This window comes from Rhamphochromis longiceps, linkage group LG6, assembly GCF_057381845.1.
Source record: "Rhamphochromis longiceps isolate RC_006_pf linkage group LG6, R_longiceps_female_GT1.1, whole genome shotgun sequence".
In the NCBI taxonomy this organism is placed as follows: Eukaryota; Metazoa; Chordata; class Actinopteri; order Cichliformes; family Cichlidae; genus Rhamphochromis; species Rhamphochromis longiceps.
Window position 1 is genome coordinate 16,207,890 of NC_140562.1, and position 17,123 is coordinate 16,225,012.

The window sequence follows — 17,123 nt, forward strand, 5'->3', positions numbered from 1 at the left end:
TTCAGCACGTAATTTCTTCTTGTAAGGTCTATTTGATCTAAACAAAACAGAACTGCTCCCTCTCCTCTTTCCTCTCATCCCAGTTGGTCATGGTCGATCCTCTTTGAGCCTGAGGATTATAGGGTCCTGAGATGACTACTGTTGTTTGGTTAAAGCTGAGATTTTTCTAACAAGGGAAAGTGATTTAGCTTCATCTGTACACAAATCAGTGTATACCTGGAGGAGGTATGGGGAGGGGACGGGCAGGCGCTCTGGTCTTTGTGCTCTTGGTGGGTTTAAACCCTGCCTCTTTCACTGCAGACGCAGAGGGTGAAGCAGCAGCAGGACGTTTGGGCTGGAGAGACACAAAAACATTTTGTTATGTGACCTTTTACAGCTGTGGTCAAAAGTTTGCATCCACACAGGGGCAGGTGCTGCTCAGACCTAAGAACAAAAGCTGTTAAGTACGGTGGTGGAAGCGTCACGCTCTGGACCAGTTTTGTTGCCAGTGGGACTGGTTTGCCTTGTGTGGATTATAGAAAATAAAAAAATAAATTCAAACTAAATTAAACCAGTTGTAGTTTTTTAAGTCATTAAAGCTGCATCTGTACAATCATTCCACCTTGTAAAAAGAACAAAATAAATTAAAAAAAATTAAAAACCTTAAATTACCATGACGAGTGGATTTAAGCTTTTGACCACAACTGTATATGCTGCTTGCATTAACGTGTGTGTGTGTGTGTGTGTTCACCTGTGGAGCAGGAGGGTTCTCCATCTGTGGTTTGAGGATCTGTAAAGCTTCATCGCGAGGTGTTTGCGCCTTCTTAAACTTCCCTTCTGGTCTCCTAAGTACAACCACACAGTGTCAACATCACACATTACGGTGCGCAGGGTTTTTCTACTACAAATACATCAAATTGTATAATCTGCGTTTATGTTTACTGAGTGTAAACACGATCGTTCTGGTGCTGCGTGCTTAATGCAGGCGTTAACATCGGAGCCGGTGTCTGTCGGTGCTTTGTTTACAGCGTGCGCAGTTATTTCTGTGTCTGCAGACAGCATCAACTGCTGTGCTGGATTTACAAGCAAAGTTTATTGTAGGAAAATCTGATCACCAAGCTGAGAGCTGATTCCTCAACACAGAACACGTGTTTGCGCGCGTGCGTGTTTGTGTAGCCTCACCTCTTGCCAGGTGGCAGTGGGTCCGGCGGTGGTGGTGGAGAGTTGTATCTTTTAATGATTTCTTTTTAATGAAATAAAACATGTCAACAAAGGGTGGTTTCAAAGTTTTATACAATATTTCAAGAATGTCAAGAAAAAGACTCGCTTATTCACATGTGTGTGTGAACCTGTCAAAAATTGCAGTTACCTTGGATATCTTGGCTGGGGACGACATGATCTGAAGTCTGAGCTGAATACTTCACCACTTCTCCAGCAGGGGGCAGAGGAGACGTCACAACCGGGGCTGAGGCATCCGCAAAAACAGATTAGATTTCCTCTGCTCTCTTAAATGAGAGTTCTGTGAGAAGCGAACTTCTCTCTCACTCTCTTACCAAATTTCCTGACTGGTTTGTCCTTGTTCACGGGGATGCCCGGAGCTTTTCTCAGAGGGACGCTGTCCTTGGCTGACTGAGCCTGAAAAAGCCACATAGACACACACACAGAGAGAAAACAGAGAGTTTGCACTCAAGATTCTGCAGATGTTCAATGTAGTCATCTGCAATTTTGCCGGAGAAGTCAGTTTGGGAGCAAAGAAAAAAGAAGCTGACAGTGTTTTTGGTGCAGATAAACCTGTGGATAGTCTGCACCTGTGCATAATGTTTTTGGGGGACGTTTTTGTGGTTGATTTGTAACATTAAAAGATAGACATGCCAGAGTTCTGACATGAAGGAAGGTCTAAAATGAAAGGTATAAAACTGGTGGATCAAAGGACAATACAGTCAATGCACAGGGTGACATTTTTCCCTCTCAGATAACTATTTTCCCTTTGACCACTACAAACATGAGGATTTATAATAATGTAAGAGGAAAAGTCATATAGACGCTGAAACAACTTTACATATCTCACTGTACAAATCAAAGCTGCCATCCCAGAAATTTATGAGCTCGGAGGAAAAAAAAAGGGATGACCCGAGGATCTCATCACTTGACATGAACTTAGCGAATGTAGCGGAGACAGAGGGAGATATTCTATTCAGTTTGGTCTTTGAATGCCACTGATGGATGGCTCTTAACTAGTGAGCTGAAATTTCGCACTGATGGAATGTGCCTCAATCCAATTTAACTGCTTCGCCCATAACCTGTCTGAAATTTTCTCCTCAGAATACTTAATACACGGCACTTTACTCAGCAACGTGTGCCAGGGAAATAAAGATGGGCAAACTGTGAGAGTAAATGTTTGGAGGTAGGGATTCTGGGCATCACATCAAAGGGAAGATGAGACTGGCAACTAAATTTGTAATTTGCAACCAAAAAAACAAAACCAAAACAGTAACCAAGGCGGACACCGAATTTCACCTTATTTTGTCTTTTATACCATATAATACGTCTGCGTCTGTGCATAAAGAAACGAATAAGGAAGAAACGTTTCGTCACTCATCCAAGTTCAGTCACAGCTGATTGTTCTCACCTTATAAAGAGATCTGTGTTTTCAGGGTGCTGTGCATTGTGTTTGTGAATCTGTTTATCTCTTTAATGAATTAGTGAGTTTTTAGCTGAGAGTTACGGAGGATTGCAGACCCAGAGTAACCTCCACGAGTAAAACTAAGATATCAGAACCAAAGAAAAGTTGCAGCCGCCTCCGCAGCAGCTGTAGTCGCACAACTGCTTCACCCTCATTTGTCTGAACATTTGAGAGTCACTTTCAGATGCGCTTGATTTCGATTGGCTGATTAGGCATAGAAATTAGTATGTTTACTATTGCAGATCTTTGGTTGATGCATTTATGTGTTTTGGTTTTTATATTTGTTGTTTTTTTTGAACCAGCTGCTGCTTATTATCCTGACAACACATATCTTCTTTGTATTTCAAATAAACTGCTTCTCCTGGATAATGTCTCCTGTTGCTTTAAGTTCACGGCAGCCTCTTTTATACACTCGCAGTGCTGGAATATTACGCAACGTGTCAGTGCGAACTGTTTCCTCACATGTCTCGGAGTTACTGACCTGTGCTGCTGGGTTAGCTTTGTCAGTTTTTGTGGAGGCTGGCTCAGGGTTAGGGTTGGCAGGGGAGGCCTGAGGCTGAGTCTGGGGACCGGCAGGAGGCCGAGCCTGAGGCTGTGACGGAGCCTGAGCAGAGAGAGGATGGGGGCGAGGCGGGATGTCTGCTGCAGCAAAGGGAGTTGGGGTGAAGTTGGCGTAGGGGCTCGGTGGCATGTTTGCATACGGGCTTGGCGGTATGGCAGCATACGGGCTCGTGGGGGCATAAGGGCTCAGAGGGTGATGGAACAGAGGACTCATGGGAGGGCTCGTGATCGGGGAGGTGGGCGGACTCGACACCGGGCTGCCGACCATAGCCATGGCTTGCATAGTCATCTGTTGGGCCTGAGAAACAAGAACATGACACATTACATTGGTAGCAGAGAGCAGTGGGATAGATAAACAGACGCGGATCCAAAACCGAGGCGCACCATGATGACGGCCTGCTGGTTCACAATCGCCTGCTGCTGCTGGGACAAAACAGCCTGCTGGGCATCTGGAGGAAAAACACAGTAAACAGGATGGAAAATCATGTTTGATGATTCCCCCCCATCATCATCATTCGTTATACAAACCAGGTGTTACAGGTGCCACTGCAGCAACAGGAGGCGACATCACACCTCCCACAGGAAGTACTCGCACAGCTGTGAACACAAACACACACAGCCATCCAGTTTCTGTCAGATGTTAAGTGTGTTTGTTTTATTTCACACGCTAATCATCTGTCAGGACTGTGGAGTGCGAAGGAGTAAATATTTAGCATGTGTGTCCATGTCTGTGACTGACCTCCAGGTGGAGGCGGTGGGCCCGTGGATGCTCCTTGTTGATGCCAACCACCACCAACTCCCCCAGCTCCCTTCATCCGGCTGGATAGTCCTCCAGCTGATTCTACTTCCTGTGAGGATACACAAGCAGACTTTAAAACCACAGGCTGTATATAAAAGATGAATATAATCACCGTGAGGTCAAGCACCAAAGAGTCAAAGTCATTTTTGCTCTAAATGTATTAAGAAACACTTGAAATACTTCGAATTTGGATTAATCGCTCAATCACACCTGTTGTCACTGATTTTCGGTCCAGCTCTTGTGTAATTTGTATAATTTGGCAAACCAAAGGCATTTTCTCTGCTTCCATGGCTTTTTCCACAGCCATACTTCCACTCAGACCATTTCTAATGAGGTTTCAGCAAAGTTCAGCTTCCTCAAATTTTTTAAGGACACACTGCACACAGTGCTGAGGTAAAGATTTTCAGCTAACAGCTGATGCACAAATACCATTTGATCCCATTCAAACTCTTATATTTGTCATTTTTCATAGATACAAAATAAGAAAATGGAACAAGTGCCTAAAGGTACAATTTAAAAGTAGCTTAACAAAAAAATAATTCCTCTGAAAATGTCAGGTTCAAGGTCGAAACTGATTTTTTTTTCTTTTTTTAAAGCAGCCAATCTTCAAAGAAAAACTCTGAAAGGCCTTCAGAAAGCCTGGAGAACTGTCCATTTTAAAAATCACAAGAAGGTCAGGCTGCTTGTAAGCAAATGTAGAGAAAAGAGGGATAGCTCAAAACTTTTGCACAGAACTCTCTATGTATATTTGTATGTGTGTATATATTTAAATATATATACAATATATGTATGTATCTGTGTGTCTGCTTGTTGAAACAGCATTTGTGCTTACAGTATCTTAGAGCGAGTGACTGTCTGCTGTGTGATCAGAGGAATCTCCCTCTTCAGTGTGCAACCGTTCCATCAGAAATCAGCCACTGACCCATAAATCCTCAGGTGTGTGTGCGTTTGTAGGCCATGTCTCATTAAAAAATAAGCCCTTCATTTGCCAGAGTGTCAGTCCCTCGTAAGCAGATCCCCTGGGTGGGAAATCATCGTGGCGATCTGGTGGCTGTGACAGTTACGGTAACTGGGTAACGGAATAGGTTGCTGGCCGGGAGAGGTCTGTAGAACACATCTGATACATGCTAATTCCTGTCAGCCACATCCGATAGCACGACTAACATTCACCACATCGGCGTCCAGAGGACTGGCCGGCCGACAAAGTCACGCATTCACTGCAACACTGCCCTGACAAAAGGCTTTAACTCAGTCTTCAGATATTCTCTGCAATCACACATTTTAGATGAAGAATAAGTGTTTTTACTGCTGTAAGAAAACAATTTTCAAGTGAAAAAAGCTTTTATCTGGCACAACCAGGCTAAAAAACATAAATCACCAGACACACTTTACTAAATATCCTCCTTTCTAGAAACATGCCCTAATTCCCAGTCACAGTTTTGCTGTAATTAACTTGGAGCTCACAGTTTGTGACAAAGACGCTCAGGCTTTTGCTATTAGGGCCTCACATTATGATATTCACTCTCTACCAAACTCCCACTGAGTCTCGTGTCCTTTTAAATGTTCTCAGTCTCTCGATGACGCCTGTTGAGAAGGTGATGTAAAACAATTATTGTTCTTCTTTAATTAGACTTTGCTCTCTTTAATGACTTTTGTCCTTACTCTCATTTTATGCACCATCCAGTTATGTTTTGTATTATATTTTTACTATTATTGGTGGAAAAACTGTGGAAAAAATGGCTGCAAAATTACAAAAAGGTTTATTGGATCAAACACTAGACTTTCTGAACATCTCAGACCTGCACGTCCATAGGACAGACCTGAAATTGGGTGCTTCTATTGGAAATTGCTCTCAGAGGTATATTCACAACTGTCTGTATGCTAGTGGCAAAAGTGCTCTCTATATGCATTGTACATCTAACTGACTTTTACCCAGTATACAGCTCATTCCTTGAAGGCACACTCCATGCCCACTTTCTAAAAATAGAGCTCTACAGAGATTTACAGTGACTGACAGTAAGTGGTTGATGGAGGAGTCTGCTCGCATGCGCAAGTGTTTCAGAGTGAATGAATTATGTAACTTACTCCAGCTCCGTCAGACAGCACAGGGTCAAACAGGCTGTCAAGATAACGATCCATCCCTCTGTGAGGCTCCAGGTCTGAGAGAGGGGAGAGGACTTTGAAGTCTGCTCCAGTCACAATCAATATGTGCACACATATGTTTGGTGTAGTGACGTACCTTGGCTGATTGCATCCGAGCTAGACATGGCTGTAGATATGACATCATCGTTCGTGTTAAAGCCACCCCCCAACAGGCTTCTGTGGCACAATAAGAAAGAAAAGGCTGTTTAAAACTGGTGGCGACACCTTTACAGACTTTTAAAATGTCCTTTAAAGTTGTTTAAAGGTTTACTAACATGCAAACAATTAGTTATGTACACATCCAACAGTTCCAAGCAACTTTCATGTCTGTGTTTTTCTGGGAAGCTCCATTTTTGGTCTTTACCAACTGTCTTCAGCTAATAAAAGCTCAGCTTTGTTAACCAATGAGTCACTATTTGTGCTACTGCATTTTTATCTGGTGCCGAGCAGGGAGTGTGCAGTTGCTTTTAAGCAGGGGGCAACCTCTGCGATTGGAAAATGAAGCCAAAGAATTGGTGTTTGAGGCTGGATTCAAAAGTGAAAGTCAGTCCCCAGAGACTCACATGCCAGAATATCCAAATTCACAGCAGAAATCGACATGTTTCACCCTGGAACAAAAACCTGTTCTGGTCTCCATAGCAAATTTCTCAGTTCGTGACAAATGTTCAGTCTTCTTATTCATCTATTTAATTGCATTAATGATAGGTGGATACCAACCCAGAGAGCCATAACCAATAGCTACCTGCTAAGCTTCTCTGACAACGATCTGACAAAGAATACACTTTGAAGTCTGGGTGAGATTTAGCATTTTATTTGTATGCTACACAGTATTAATTAGCAAATATCTGTGTTTTTCAGATGCACTTTGCTAGCCAAGCTTGCAAACATTAGCTGATTATGCAGCATTCTAATCACTCAAGTGTCCCACTTCCAGCTTAAATAAAAGTAAGACAGCGACAGACAAAATGCTAAAATCTAACTTTTAAAACGTGGCTTCACAAATGAATCCCTGATGTCCTCATCCTGGCAACTTCCATCTTTTATATACAGTCTGCAGCTTAAGGAGTTTGTTGTTTGTTTGTTTTTTTACTTCTTTTTTTTTTGCTGAGAACAGCTACAAACAATATTTACTGTTGTTTCTAACTGAATCACTCAGTTTGCAGGTACAGACAAAGGAAAGCATAATTTATAACTATACTAACCTTAAGCATCTTAAGTTAAAATACCTCTGAGGCTGGAAACTTTTTGTATATTATTTCATCATACTGACATTTCAGAGATGTATCAGGTCAAGGTGGAGTTGTTTTTAAATCATCATGTATGCTTAGGTATTTGGGTTTAGTGGTTGTTAAATGATAAATATCTGGGGTTGTGACATCAATAACAGGGCAAGAATGAAGAAAATCTAAATTTGCAGTAAATAAATCTATATTAACCTTGTTGATGTGTCCCTTAATGTTAGCCTTTTGTGAAATATTTAAAGAAAATTCCAGTGGGAAATTATTTAAAATCCTGCAACAATGGATCCAAAGAGCCTTGGTACATTTTTAAATGGAATTTGTGCTACCAGTGGAAAGTTGAATATTTCCAGCAGGCCTGAAGTTGTATCTCAAAAGTATCTCAAGGTTATGAGTAAGTACAGCACCAGAGAAAATGCACTTGTTAACTTCATCATCTTAAAATGTAAACAGTGACAAACTCAACCCCATAATGGCTGGAATGGTTCATGAAATCTCAGAGATTTCTGGGTGTGTATGTGTGTGTGTGTGTGTGTGTGTGTGTGTGTGTGTGTGTGTGTGTGTGTGTGTGTGTGTCTTACATGCTGGCATTGGCCCGCACTCTGGCTGGTTCCTGTGCAGAGATGATGAAGTAGCTGCTGTGTTTGGGGAAGTCAGCAGGAAGTTCCAGATCTGACATCAGGTCCAGAACGTAGTCTGAGCCCTCTAGCTCCACCCACTGAGCCGGCTCTTTCAGCAGCACCGACCATCCTCGACGGCCCTCCACCACACCCCTAGACACACATACACACACAGAGGCACACAATACAAGACTGTAATCTGTTCACTTGTCATCAGCTTTTCTCTTTTCAGCATTTCTACATTACCCAGTGAATTTTGTGCAAAGATGCTACCTGTGTTGTAAGATGTCTTTGGCCATCTCTTCTCCTGTTGTCCATGAGTGCAGTGGACACAGAAAGGACACACCTGAAGAACAAATGTCCCAGAGTGAATAAAATGAACTGCTACATGCTGTGTTTGTCTTCATTCTCCCTTCTGTATTGCTTAAACAAACTTCTCAGCGCCCTCACTGGTGTGTTTGGGAAGATTCCCACAGACACCAGTACAGCAAACAGGCACAAACAAGACCAGTGAACCAGAGCGAGTATCAGGTGTTGTCTAATCCTCAGCGGACTTGCCACGAGGCTCGAGGACAGATTAGCTGAATGACAGGCGGAAATGAGAGAGAGAGACAGCTACCGCTGTCATGCTGGAGAGTGCACACATTGACAGGGCTCAGGGGGAAATAAAGACAGTCGAGCTACAGGGAGTCAAATTGTACCAAATGACCAGTTCAATAGGTTCAATAATAAGACCACAACTCCTCCCATACAGATATAAATGTGGCCAATCTCACATTTTAGATGGTCTCCCGCTAATTTTAGATTACTCCGAGGCTTCAACTTTAATTTATCTTTGGAGAAAAGGACAAAATCGTTTGTCAAACACTGTGGGTGGTGAGCGATGATTGTGTCGGTGTGAATAATGGCAGTGAATAATCTCCCTTGGACATCTCAGGACATTACAGAAAGATTTAGTTTTCACAGACCGATCCTGGGTAATAAATTCACAGTGCAATGCCTGCTGAATGTGGGAAAAAAATAGGACCATTCTCCTACATCATGCTCCTGACATGATACTTGACACCATCTAGTCTCAGTAAAGACTGAGACATGAGTCATTTTAACCTGGTTTTTGCCCTTTTCCCATCTTCTTTTACAAATAGGTAAAAAAAACAAACCCGCTTCCAAAGAGCAATAGAAGAGCAGCATCCTCACTGAAAGTGAACCAGAGGTACACAAGGAGGTGATCCTGAAAATGGAGATCCTCCAACTTTATATCAGGTAAGGTAACCTTTGATTGGCTCTCATAGTTATTATGTGTGTACATGTTGCACAGTGTTGCTGCACCAGATTAAGAGCATTCAGTCAAAAAGGCAAAGGGTAGTTAAAAAAATTTATAAATGCAATTTTTTCAACATCCTTTTTATCATCTCCCTTTTTGCTTCTTAGCAAGTTTTACAAAACGACAAATGATTTGAAAATAGGATTGAGCTTAACTAAATTCAAAGAAAGTGAATATGCTGACTACAAATATAGCTGGTAGACCCAGGCTCCGGCTCAGGGGCACTTTGACACATCTCTAAAAATATAAACAAACAAAGCAAAAAAAAAAAAAAAAAAAAATTATATATATATATATATATATATATATATATATATATATATATATATATATATATATATATATGCTTGCATTCTCTTTCATAAAGGTTTTCATTGTGTGTTGTTCATTTTCTCACCATCGAAACAGTGCACATGCAGAACCGTGTGAGCTTTCTTGCGATTGGCGGTCCACTCCAGTAGGCAGGGTGGGTACGTCCTGACATACTCTGGCCCGACACTGAGCCTCTGCAGGGCCTGAAGCAGACGGTGCTGGCACACACAGTCATAGCCCTCCGGCCCATAGTCAGACACAAACCTGCAAAACAACAACAAGCATGAACAAACACAAGTATCAGCACAACCACAGCAAAAATATACCAAGGAGCAAAATACTTCAAAAGAACATATTAATTTAGAGCATAAAGATCAATAAACTGTTGCTAATAGTGATGGATGGTTTATATGTTGCAGGCTCACGTCTTACTTCAGCAGGTACTTTGCAAGCCTCTGAGAGGGCAGGAAGGCAGAAAGGCAGGAAGAAAGCAGGAGCCAGCCGCGCTCTGAATTTAGGATGTTAGGATTCCTCCACACCTAGTGGTACAAAAGACAGCAATGAAGTAAATTAAGAAAATATTTAATTAGTAATATAGTTTATTAGTAGACACAAAAAGTGGTTCTTACTTGATTTGCCACCTGAACCAGAATCTCATCTCTGAGGCTGGGATTGGCCAGTCCTCTTTGGATGATGTAGTTCCCAAACAGATTCTCCTGAGCCCCGTTCAAGTTTGGGTCACCCATGAACCTAAGTATCTATTAAAGGCACGGGTAGTTGGTAGTTAAGACATGCATAAGTAAAACTCAAGCCCCCAAATTTATAGGTTTGGTCAAAAAAGGTTTTACTGATTTTGAACAGTTGATGTCCAATTAAACTGATGGTTAAATCAACACAGATACAGTTAGAACCACAAGTGTTTGGACCAGGACAGATACTAAATCAAGCAACTAAGATGTGATGGAAGTGCAGACTTTGAGCTTTAATTAAGTGGTTTCATATAAATATTAAATGAACTATTTAGGAACTACAGCTATGTTTATGCATATTTCCCTCAATTTATATAGTTTTATTTTTAAAACACCAAAAACTGAATGTAAAGCACCTCAAGGTGCTTTACATTGTAAGGTAAAGACACTACAATAATAGAGAGAAAACACCTGCAATCAAACGACGCCCTATAAGCAAGCACTTGGTGACAGCGGGAAGGAAAAACTCGCTTTTAACAGAAAGAAACCTCCAGCAGAATACCATGACCGGTTTGGGGTGAGGGGAGGAAGACAGGACAAAAGAGACACTTTGGAAGAGAGCTAGAGATTAATAATAACTAATTAATAATAACAGAGTGGTGTGAAAACACACTGTGAGTGAAAAGAGGTAAGTGAAGAAGAAACAGTCAGTACTTGATGGGAAGCCATGAAGGAGCCTAGACCTATTGCTGCATAACTAAGGGCGGATTTAAGGTCACCTGATCCAGCCCCAACTATAAGCTCCATAAAAAAGGAAAGCTTCAGCAGCTGCTTGATGCTTGCTTGTTTGTGGGTCCCTTTGCATTCAGTTTTGCCTTCACTAACTGCAAAGCATACTCAGCTGGGTTGAGATCGGGTGACTGACTTTGGTCACTGAATAATATTTTCTACTTTCTTCGCCTGGACAAACTCTTGGGTTCCTTTAGGTCACTATCCTTTTTCACTGTGAAGCACTGTCCAATCAGTTTTGCAGCTTTTGGCTGAGTCTGAGCAGAGAGTGTAGCCCTGCACACTTCAATATTCATCCTGCTGCTTCTATCCGCAGTCACAACATCAATAAATACCAGTGACCCAGTTCAGCTGGCAGCCATACATACATGCCCATGCTGTAACATTGTCCCCCCATGTTTGACAGATAATGTGATATGCTTTGGATGGTGAGCTGTCTCTCTCCTTCTCCATACTTTTCTCTTCCCATCACTCTGGTGCGGGTTGATTTGGCCACTCCTAAAGTTTTTGCTACCTCTCTGACAGCTTCCTTCCCTTGCATGTCTTGGGACCTCGTATTGAGAGCTGAAGAGCCAGCAAATGCACCTTCAGCCACAGATCTTTTATCTGCCTAAGCTTTAATGAAATAACAAGAGACCCGGCTTCACCTGGTCACCTGCTTGTTTGAATGTTTGATTTATAATCCACCGAAGTGTCATGCAGAGGCGACATTACAAGAAAAAAAAAAGTATCATTTTCCAAAGACCTGTGGACTTAACTGTAGCTGAGGGATTTTTAAAGTGCCAAAAACTGGAGGACACATTCATTTGATTGCTTTTCATTTCCTGACATTAGATTTGACCTTTCAGCACCGCAAGGTTTTCATTTACACTGTAGATACCAGAGTTACCCAGCAACAACTGAATGCAACTATACCAGAAGGAAAACGTTGAGGGCTCCGTGTTTTAGCTCCTCATCCATTCGAATCAGGGAATTCTCCAGCGGGGCAGTCACCATCCCAAACAACGGCTCCTATAAACACACACACACTCAGCCTGAGAAATAATATATCCAGTTACCATTTACAACCCTCATATAAATGAGTCCTGTGACGCTTCCCATTTATTTAAACCAGTCACAAAAATTTACATGCATTTCCTGAGTGCTTGTACTTTTCCTGTTGTAAGGGACATGAAGCTGTTTAGACAGTGATGTTGTGCAGACCTGCTTCCTCTGTGGTGACAAAAAGCAAGTCCTCTTGATGTAAATAATTACATTTTATGACAACCACTTGGTTTAATGTTACAGTAAAAGGTTTATGGTTCAGCAAGTGGCAGCAGTAGCATGTTTAGGGTTACAGAAAGTCTACATGCGATAAATGTAAGTCAGTGTAATGTCCTCTAACACGATCTGAACATAACTGTGCGTGTATCTTCATTATTACCCTAAACATAGCCCGGATGTAGTGTGTCATGAGGTAGTTGTTGATGTCCAGGGGCAGGGTCAACTGGGGGTCAACCTGAACCTTTGGAGCCTGAACGACAGCCAAGCAGTCAGAATGCAGCTCCTCACCACCTGCACGACACACGCATACAAACAAAAGCAGCAGGCCGTGTGTGAGCACAGAAATACGACAACAAATATTCTCAAGGCCACCTGCAAACAAGATGGAACACATCTTCTGATGGAGGTTTTTTATAGCACTGTCTTCATATCAGCAAGTGTTATATATGAGTGTGTGTGTGTGTACCTGAAGCAGCCTGTAGCAGGGCGGCCAGCTCAGCGGGAATGGGCAATGTTGTCACATTCACCACTTCTCGATTGATGCGATCCTGCACACGTTGCAAACACACACACACACACACACTCAAACATTTATACACGTACACGAAATCTTCTTCTTTTACTCAAAATGCGGCCCTCCTCCCTTTGACGTATTCTCCCTACGTCCTCCCTGTCTCACCTCCTCCGCCTTCCTTGCAGGCTCCACCACTGTCTGACAGAAACACAACAGCATCATACTTGACACGCTGGTTCATTTTTTATTTGTTCGCTTGTTTTTAGAAATATGTAAAAGTGTCCAGCAGTTTATTCAAACCGTGTGCGCCTACCCTCATGTAACGCTGGCGATTGACGATGAGCAGCACGACGGAGCGTAACCTGATTAGGTACTTCCTCCTCAGAGCAAAGTTTTTCCTGTTCAGGGAAAGGATTAACCATGAAGGATTTGAAAAGAAGCAAACAGAGAGCAGAGAAAACACTGATTTAATGTTCAGTACATAGAGTCATGGTAAAATCACTGACATATCAGATTTTAAAATTTGGAAGTTTTATGTTTTAGGACGTTATAAAAACAATCACGTCATCAGTAGGTCTTAAAATGACAAAAATATGATCTCAGATGAGCAAACAAATGTGACATATTACACTGTCGTGCGTTTATTTGACAAAAACTAAAGCAAAATGCAGCAGCAGTGTGTGTAAAACTAAGATCACCCTTACTGCTTCCATAGGAATTGAGAGGGTAAGTAGCAGCTGGGTGCTGTTAATCAAATTGATCATCAGCGAATGTGAGCATCTGTTGTGCTTTTGCACGTTTCTGCTGTGGAGCACTCAGGTGTGAGAGATTGATAAAGTCATACAGAAAATGATTACTGTATGTAAATGTCTAAATGTGGTTTTAGACACTATTAAGTCATGGGCTGCACTTAGTTTCTCACACACTGCTTCTGCATTTTGCTTTAATTTTTGTAAAAAAAAAAAGGAAAATAATGACAAAGTTTAATATGTAATCCACTTTTGTTGATGTCAGGTTGCATTTACCTAATTTTAAAACCTGCTAAGTAGTTGGTATCATTTTTATTATGTCCTTTCTTTTTATCATGACTGTATGTAAATAAAGAAATGAATAAAATTGCCATGTTTTTGTTCAAAAGTCTGACATCTTACTCTAACAAGAATTAATGCTGCAACCAGTGTAACAAGATTTAATGTATCATTTCCCCAAATTCATCAGAGGGAGACCGGCCGCTGCTGAACTATAATTAATGTCTTGAAATGTCTGACCTTGAGTTTTAGTGCTTTTTTATTGATTTTTTTACACAGTAGAACAAAATGTAAATTGGAACATCTATGGACTTTGGTGGGCCGGCAGCGAATCAGACATCTATCACCTTTGATGGATAAGTACAGCCTGAATCCTCTGGCCTTGTCTCCTCACATCAAGGACAAAGAAGCAGGTTGTCTGAGATAAGGTTTGACCTGTTTGACTCTGTGAAACCAAACCCTAAAGCCTAAATTGCCAAGTGCAGGACTGAAACTCCAGACTAAACAGGGCAACATGTTGGCTGCTGAAGAAAGCCGAGGCTCAGTCGACTTCCAGGAAAAGACCGATGATACTGATAGTGTTCGGCTTTAAGATTTTTAGAATAGAGAAATAAGATTGTGACTATTTGGAGTTTTTCTCTGTTTTCTGTATTTTTTGAGGAGGAAATATCTATCTATCTATATATATATATATATATATATATCTATATATATATATATATATATATATATATATATATATCTATATATATATATATATATATATATATATATATATATATATATAAGGACATTTGAAATGTGAAGTGATGATGCTTTGAAGCATTAGATGAAGGCAACACGATGGGCATGTTACCTGGCTAGGTAGCCTCTGCTACGAGCTTCAAACACAGTCAGAAAGCGCTTGAATTTGATGAAGTTCTTTCGGATGAAGCACATGCGCGTGTATCTCTGCAGCGTCATGGCAGCGAGGTTCAGCACACGGTCACGCTTGCCCTCCAGCAGCTGATACAACTCCTCTTTCAGAAAAATCTAACACACACACACAAATAAAAACTCATCTGTTTTTAAATCTACAGCACGACATAGCTGACCTCATGATTTGTACTTGTGTGCAGATTTCTGAGAACGCTCACCTTACTGACACCCAGCTGATACGAGTCGGTCTTCACTGGGCCGAGTCTTTGGAGCATGGCAACGCAGTTTTCTCCGTCTGCAGGTGGAGTATCCTTCAGGCAGAGCAGGGCTTTATACCTGCATCGACATGTGACAGTTCAATCTGAATTCTGTGAAAACACCTAAATCTTGTGTATCTTTGCTTATTACTTGTGGTGAATCTGAGAGCTTATTGGGAATCTGGGCATTCACAGCTTCGGTAACTTCTATCTGTGAATCTTATTGTAAACGCTGGACTGTGCTGACATTGTTTTCTTTTCTCAGACTACTTTGGCAGTGAACGGCGCTGTGAGATCAATTGATTTCAGCTGCTCTCCTACTGCAGGAGGTGACAAAAGCCAGATGGCTACTTCAGCGTGAAGAAATCTGTGTGTGAAACGTATTCTACCCAGAAAAAAAAGACCAATCATCTGAGCAATTTTTGAAAACTGAAAGCAGCGAGTGGAGAGGGCAGCAGAAACAATTTATTTGAGGAAAGGAAGCTGAGAATGATGATTCAAACACAATCAGCTTGGAGATAAGTAGGTGGCCAACCTCGATAGGAAGCTGTGAAAGTGCAGTCTGATTGGATAACCCTCCTTCCTGATGTGGATGGTCTCCATGATGCCGGAGTAATGCAGCTGAGTTTTGACCAGCTCCATGTCAAACATTCCTGGCTCCTATAACAGTACACAATGTACATGCACACACACACACACACACACACACACACACATATATATATATATATGCTTTTTTTTAAAAAAACAGAAATTAATAAAAATCTAAACAAGAAAGCACTGCAAGCCTGCACACATCATCCAACTTGCAAATATACCTTAAGATGGTTTGGCTTGATGCATCGCACAAAATAAGGGTTACACCTGTCACAGATAGATGAGAATGAATGGATGGATGAGTGAATAAACAAATGCATGAGCTGATGAAACCTGATAAACTGTGCGGGGAAGTCTACTTTCCAGCTGAAAATGAGAATGCATGGCATGTACTTTTATAGCTGGAGCTACATTATTAACAATTTCAGACTGACAGACCTCCTGAGGCCTCAGTTTTCATCTATTTGAGACATGATTGAGGCTAATAAGGCTGTCAGAGATAATCACTTTAGTCTAATGGTACACCACGGCAAAACAAATTGTTCAATCCGCCTTTAGGAACAAGGCCATGATAGAGTGTGCGTTGTTTGATGAGAGCTGTGAAAGAAACCACTCCTTCTTTTGCTCATTGCCCACATCAGACACTCTCATCACAGACAATTTCATACATTTATGAAGCATCATTATCTTTTTTCACCAGTGATAATCAGGACCACTTTAGTCTAAAGGAGATTAATATTTCCCACGACTGGGATTCATATTTGGTGGTGTGGCGCTGCTCACCTCCCCGTCCTTCCATGTGCACACGTGCAAAGCTAGAGGCAGCAGGGAGAGGACCAACGAGACTGTCTGTACAGAACTGACAGCAGACATGATACTAATTAAGTCAGACACACCATAAAAGGAGGAGATGGGGGGGGGGGCTTGGTACAAAGGGACTTGCAGATGATTCTTAACTGCAAGCAGAGTCATGGCTCAGTCACACTACAGCAAAAACAGGATGGCAACCTCATGGCAACTAGGAAAAACCGGACCTCTGAGTGACCACTTTTGATTGGAAGGTGACTGCACCAGTTGCCTGGTGGTTGGCAACCTGTCTCCAAACAACTGCAGTCTGGCTTGACTCTCTGCAACCACTCACATACAGACTGGTAAAAGTTGGCAAGTAACTTTCTAATTTATATTCTGAGTCAAGGTTAACAGGTATGCAGGTGTCTTTTTGCAACGGGGGACTCATCTCTCAGTTTGATTGTAATCTGGTTACATGTCTATATAAAAGCAGGTTTGCTGGTAATATGGTCAGTTTGCAAGTAATTTCTGAATATTTGTTTCAAATCTAAGAGGTTGTGTCTGGAGTCTGAATGAAAGTCGTTAATGTGAATTTGATGCCAACAGATTTGTGATTTAATC

At 41.6% G+C, this 17,123-nt stretch overlaps 1 protein-coding gene across 1 annotated transcript in view; it reads right to left on the reverse strand.

Moving 5' to 3' along the window:
• Nucleotides 1–17,123, reverse strand: part of LOC146667751 (unconventional myosin-XV-like) — a 45,191-nt gene that overhangs the window by 15,487 nt on the left and 12,581 nt on the right. The window contains exons 21-44 of the mRNA XM_085408805.1: nt 15,935–15,980; nt 15,652–15,776; nt 15,078–15,195; nt 14,798–14,973; nt 13,227–13,311; nt 12,866–12,947; nt 12,560–12,690; nt 12,052–12,147; nt 10,288–10,416; nt 10,091–10,197; nt 9,744–9,922; nt 8,296–8,368; nt 7,984–8,175; nt 6,262–6,341; nt 6,108–6,181; nt 3,963–4,071; nt 3,752–3,820; nt 3,608–3,672; nt 3,144–3,521; nt 1,533–1,614; nt 1,349–1,444; nt 1,162–1,222; nt 731–824; nt 217–334 (exon numbers count right to left, since the gene is read on the reverse strand). Coding sequence (XP_085264931.1) covers nt 217–334; nt 731–824; nt 1,162–1,222; nt 1,349–1,444; nt 1,533–1,614; nt 3,144–3,521; nt 3,608–3,672; nt 3,752–3,820; nt 3,963–4,071; nt 6,108–6,181; nt 6,262–6,341; nt 7,984–8,175; nt 8,296–8,368; nt 9,744–9,922; nt 10,091–10,197; nt 10,288–10,416; nt 12,052–12,147; nt 12,560–12,690; nt 12,866–12,947; nt 13,227–13,311; nt 14,798–14,973; nt 15,078–15,195; nt 15,652–15,776; nt 15,935–15,980 — 2,765 coding nt within the window. The remainder of the gene's footprint in view (nt 1–216; nt 335–730; nt 825–1,161; nt 1,223–1,348; nt 1,445–1,532; nt 1,615–3,143; nt 3,522–3,607; nt 3,673–3,751; nt 3,821–3,962; nt 4,072–6,107; nt 6,182–6,261; nt 6,342–7,983; nt 8,176–8,295; nt 8,369–9,743; nt 9,923–10,090; nt 10,198–10,287; nt 10,417–12,051; nt 12,148–12,559; nt 12,691–12,865; nt 12,948–13,226; nt 13,312–14,797; nt 14,974–15,077; nt 15,196–15,651; nt 15,777–15,934; nt 15,981–17,123) is intronic.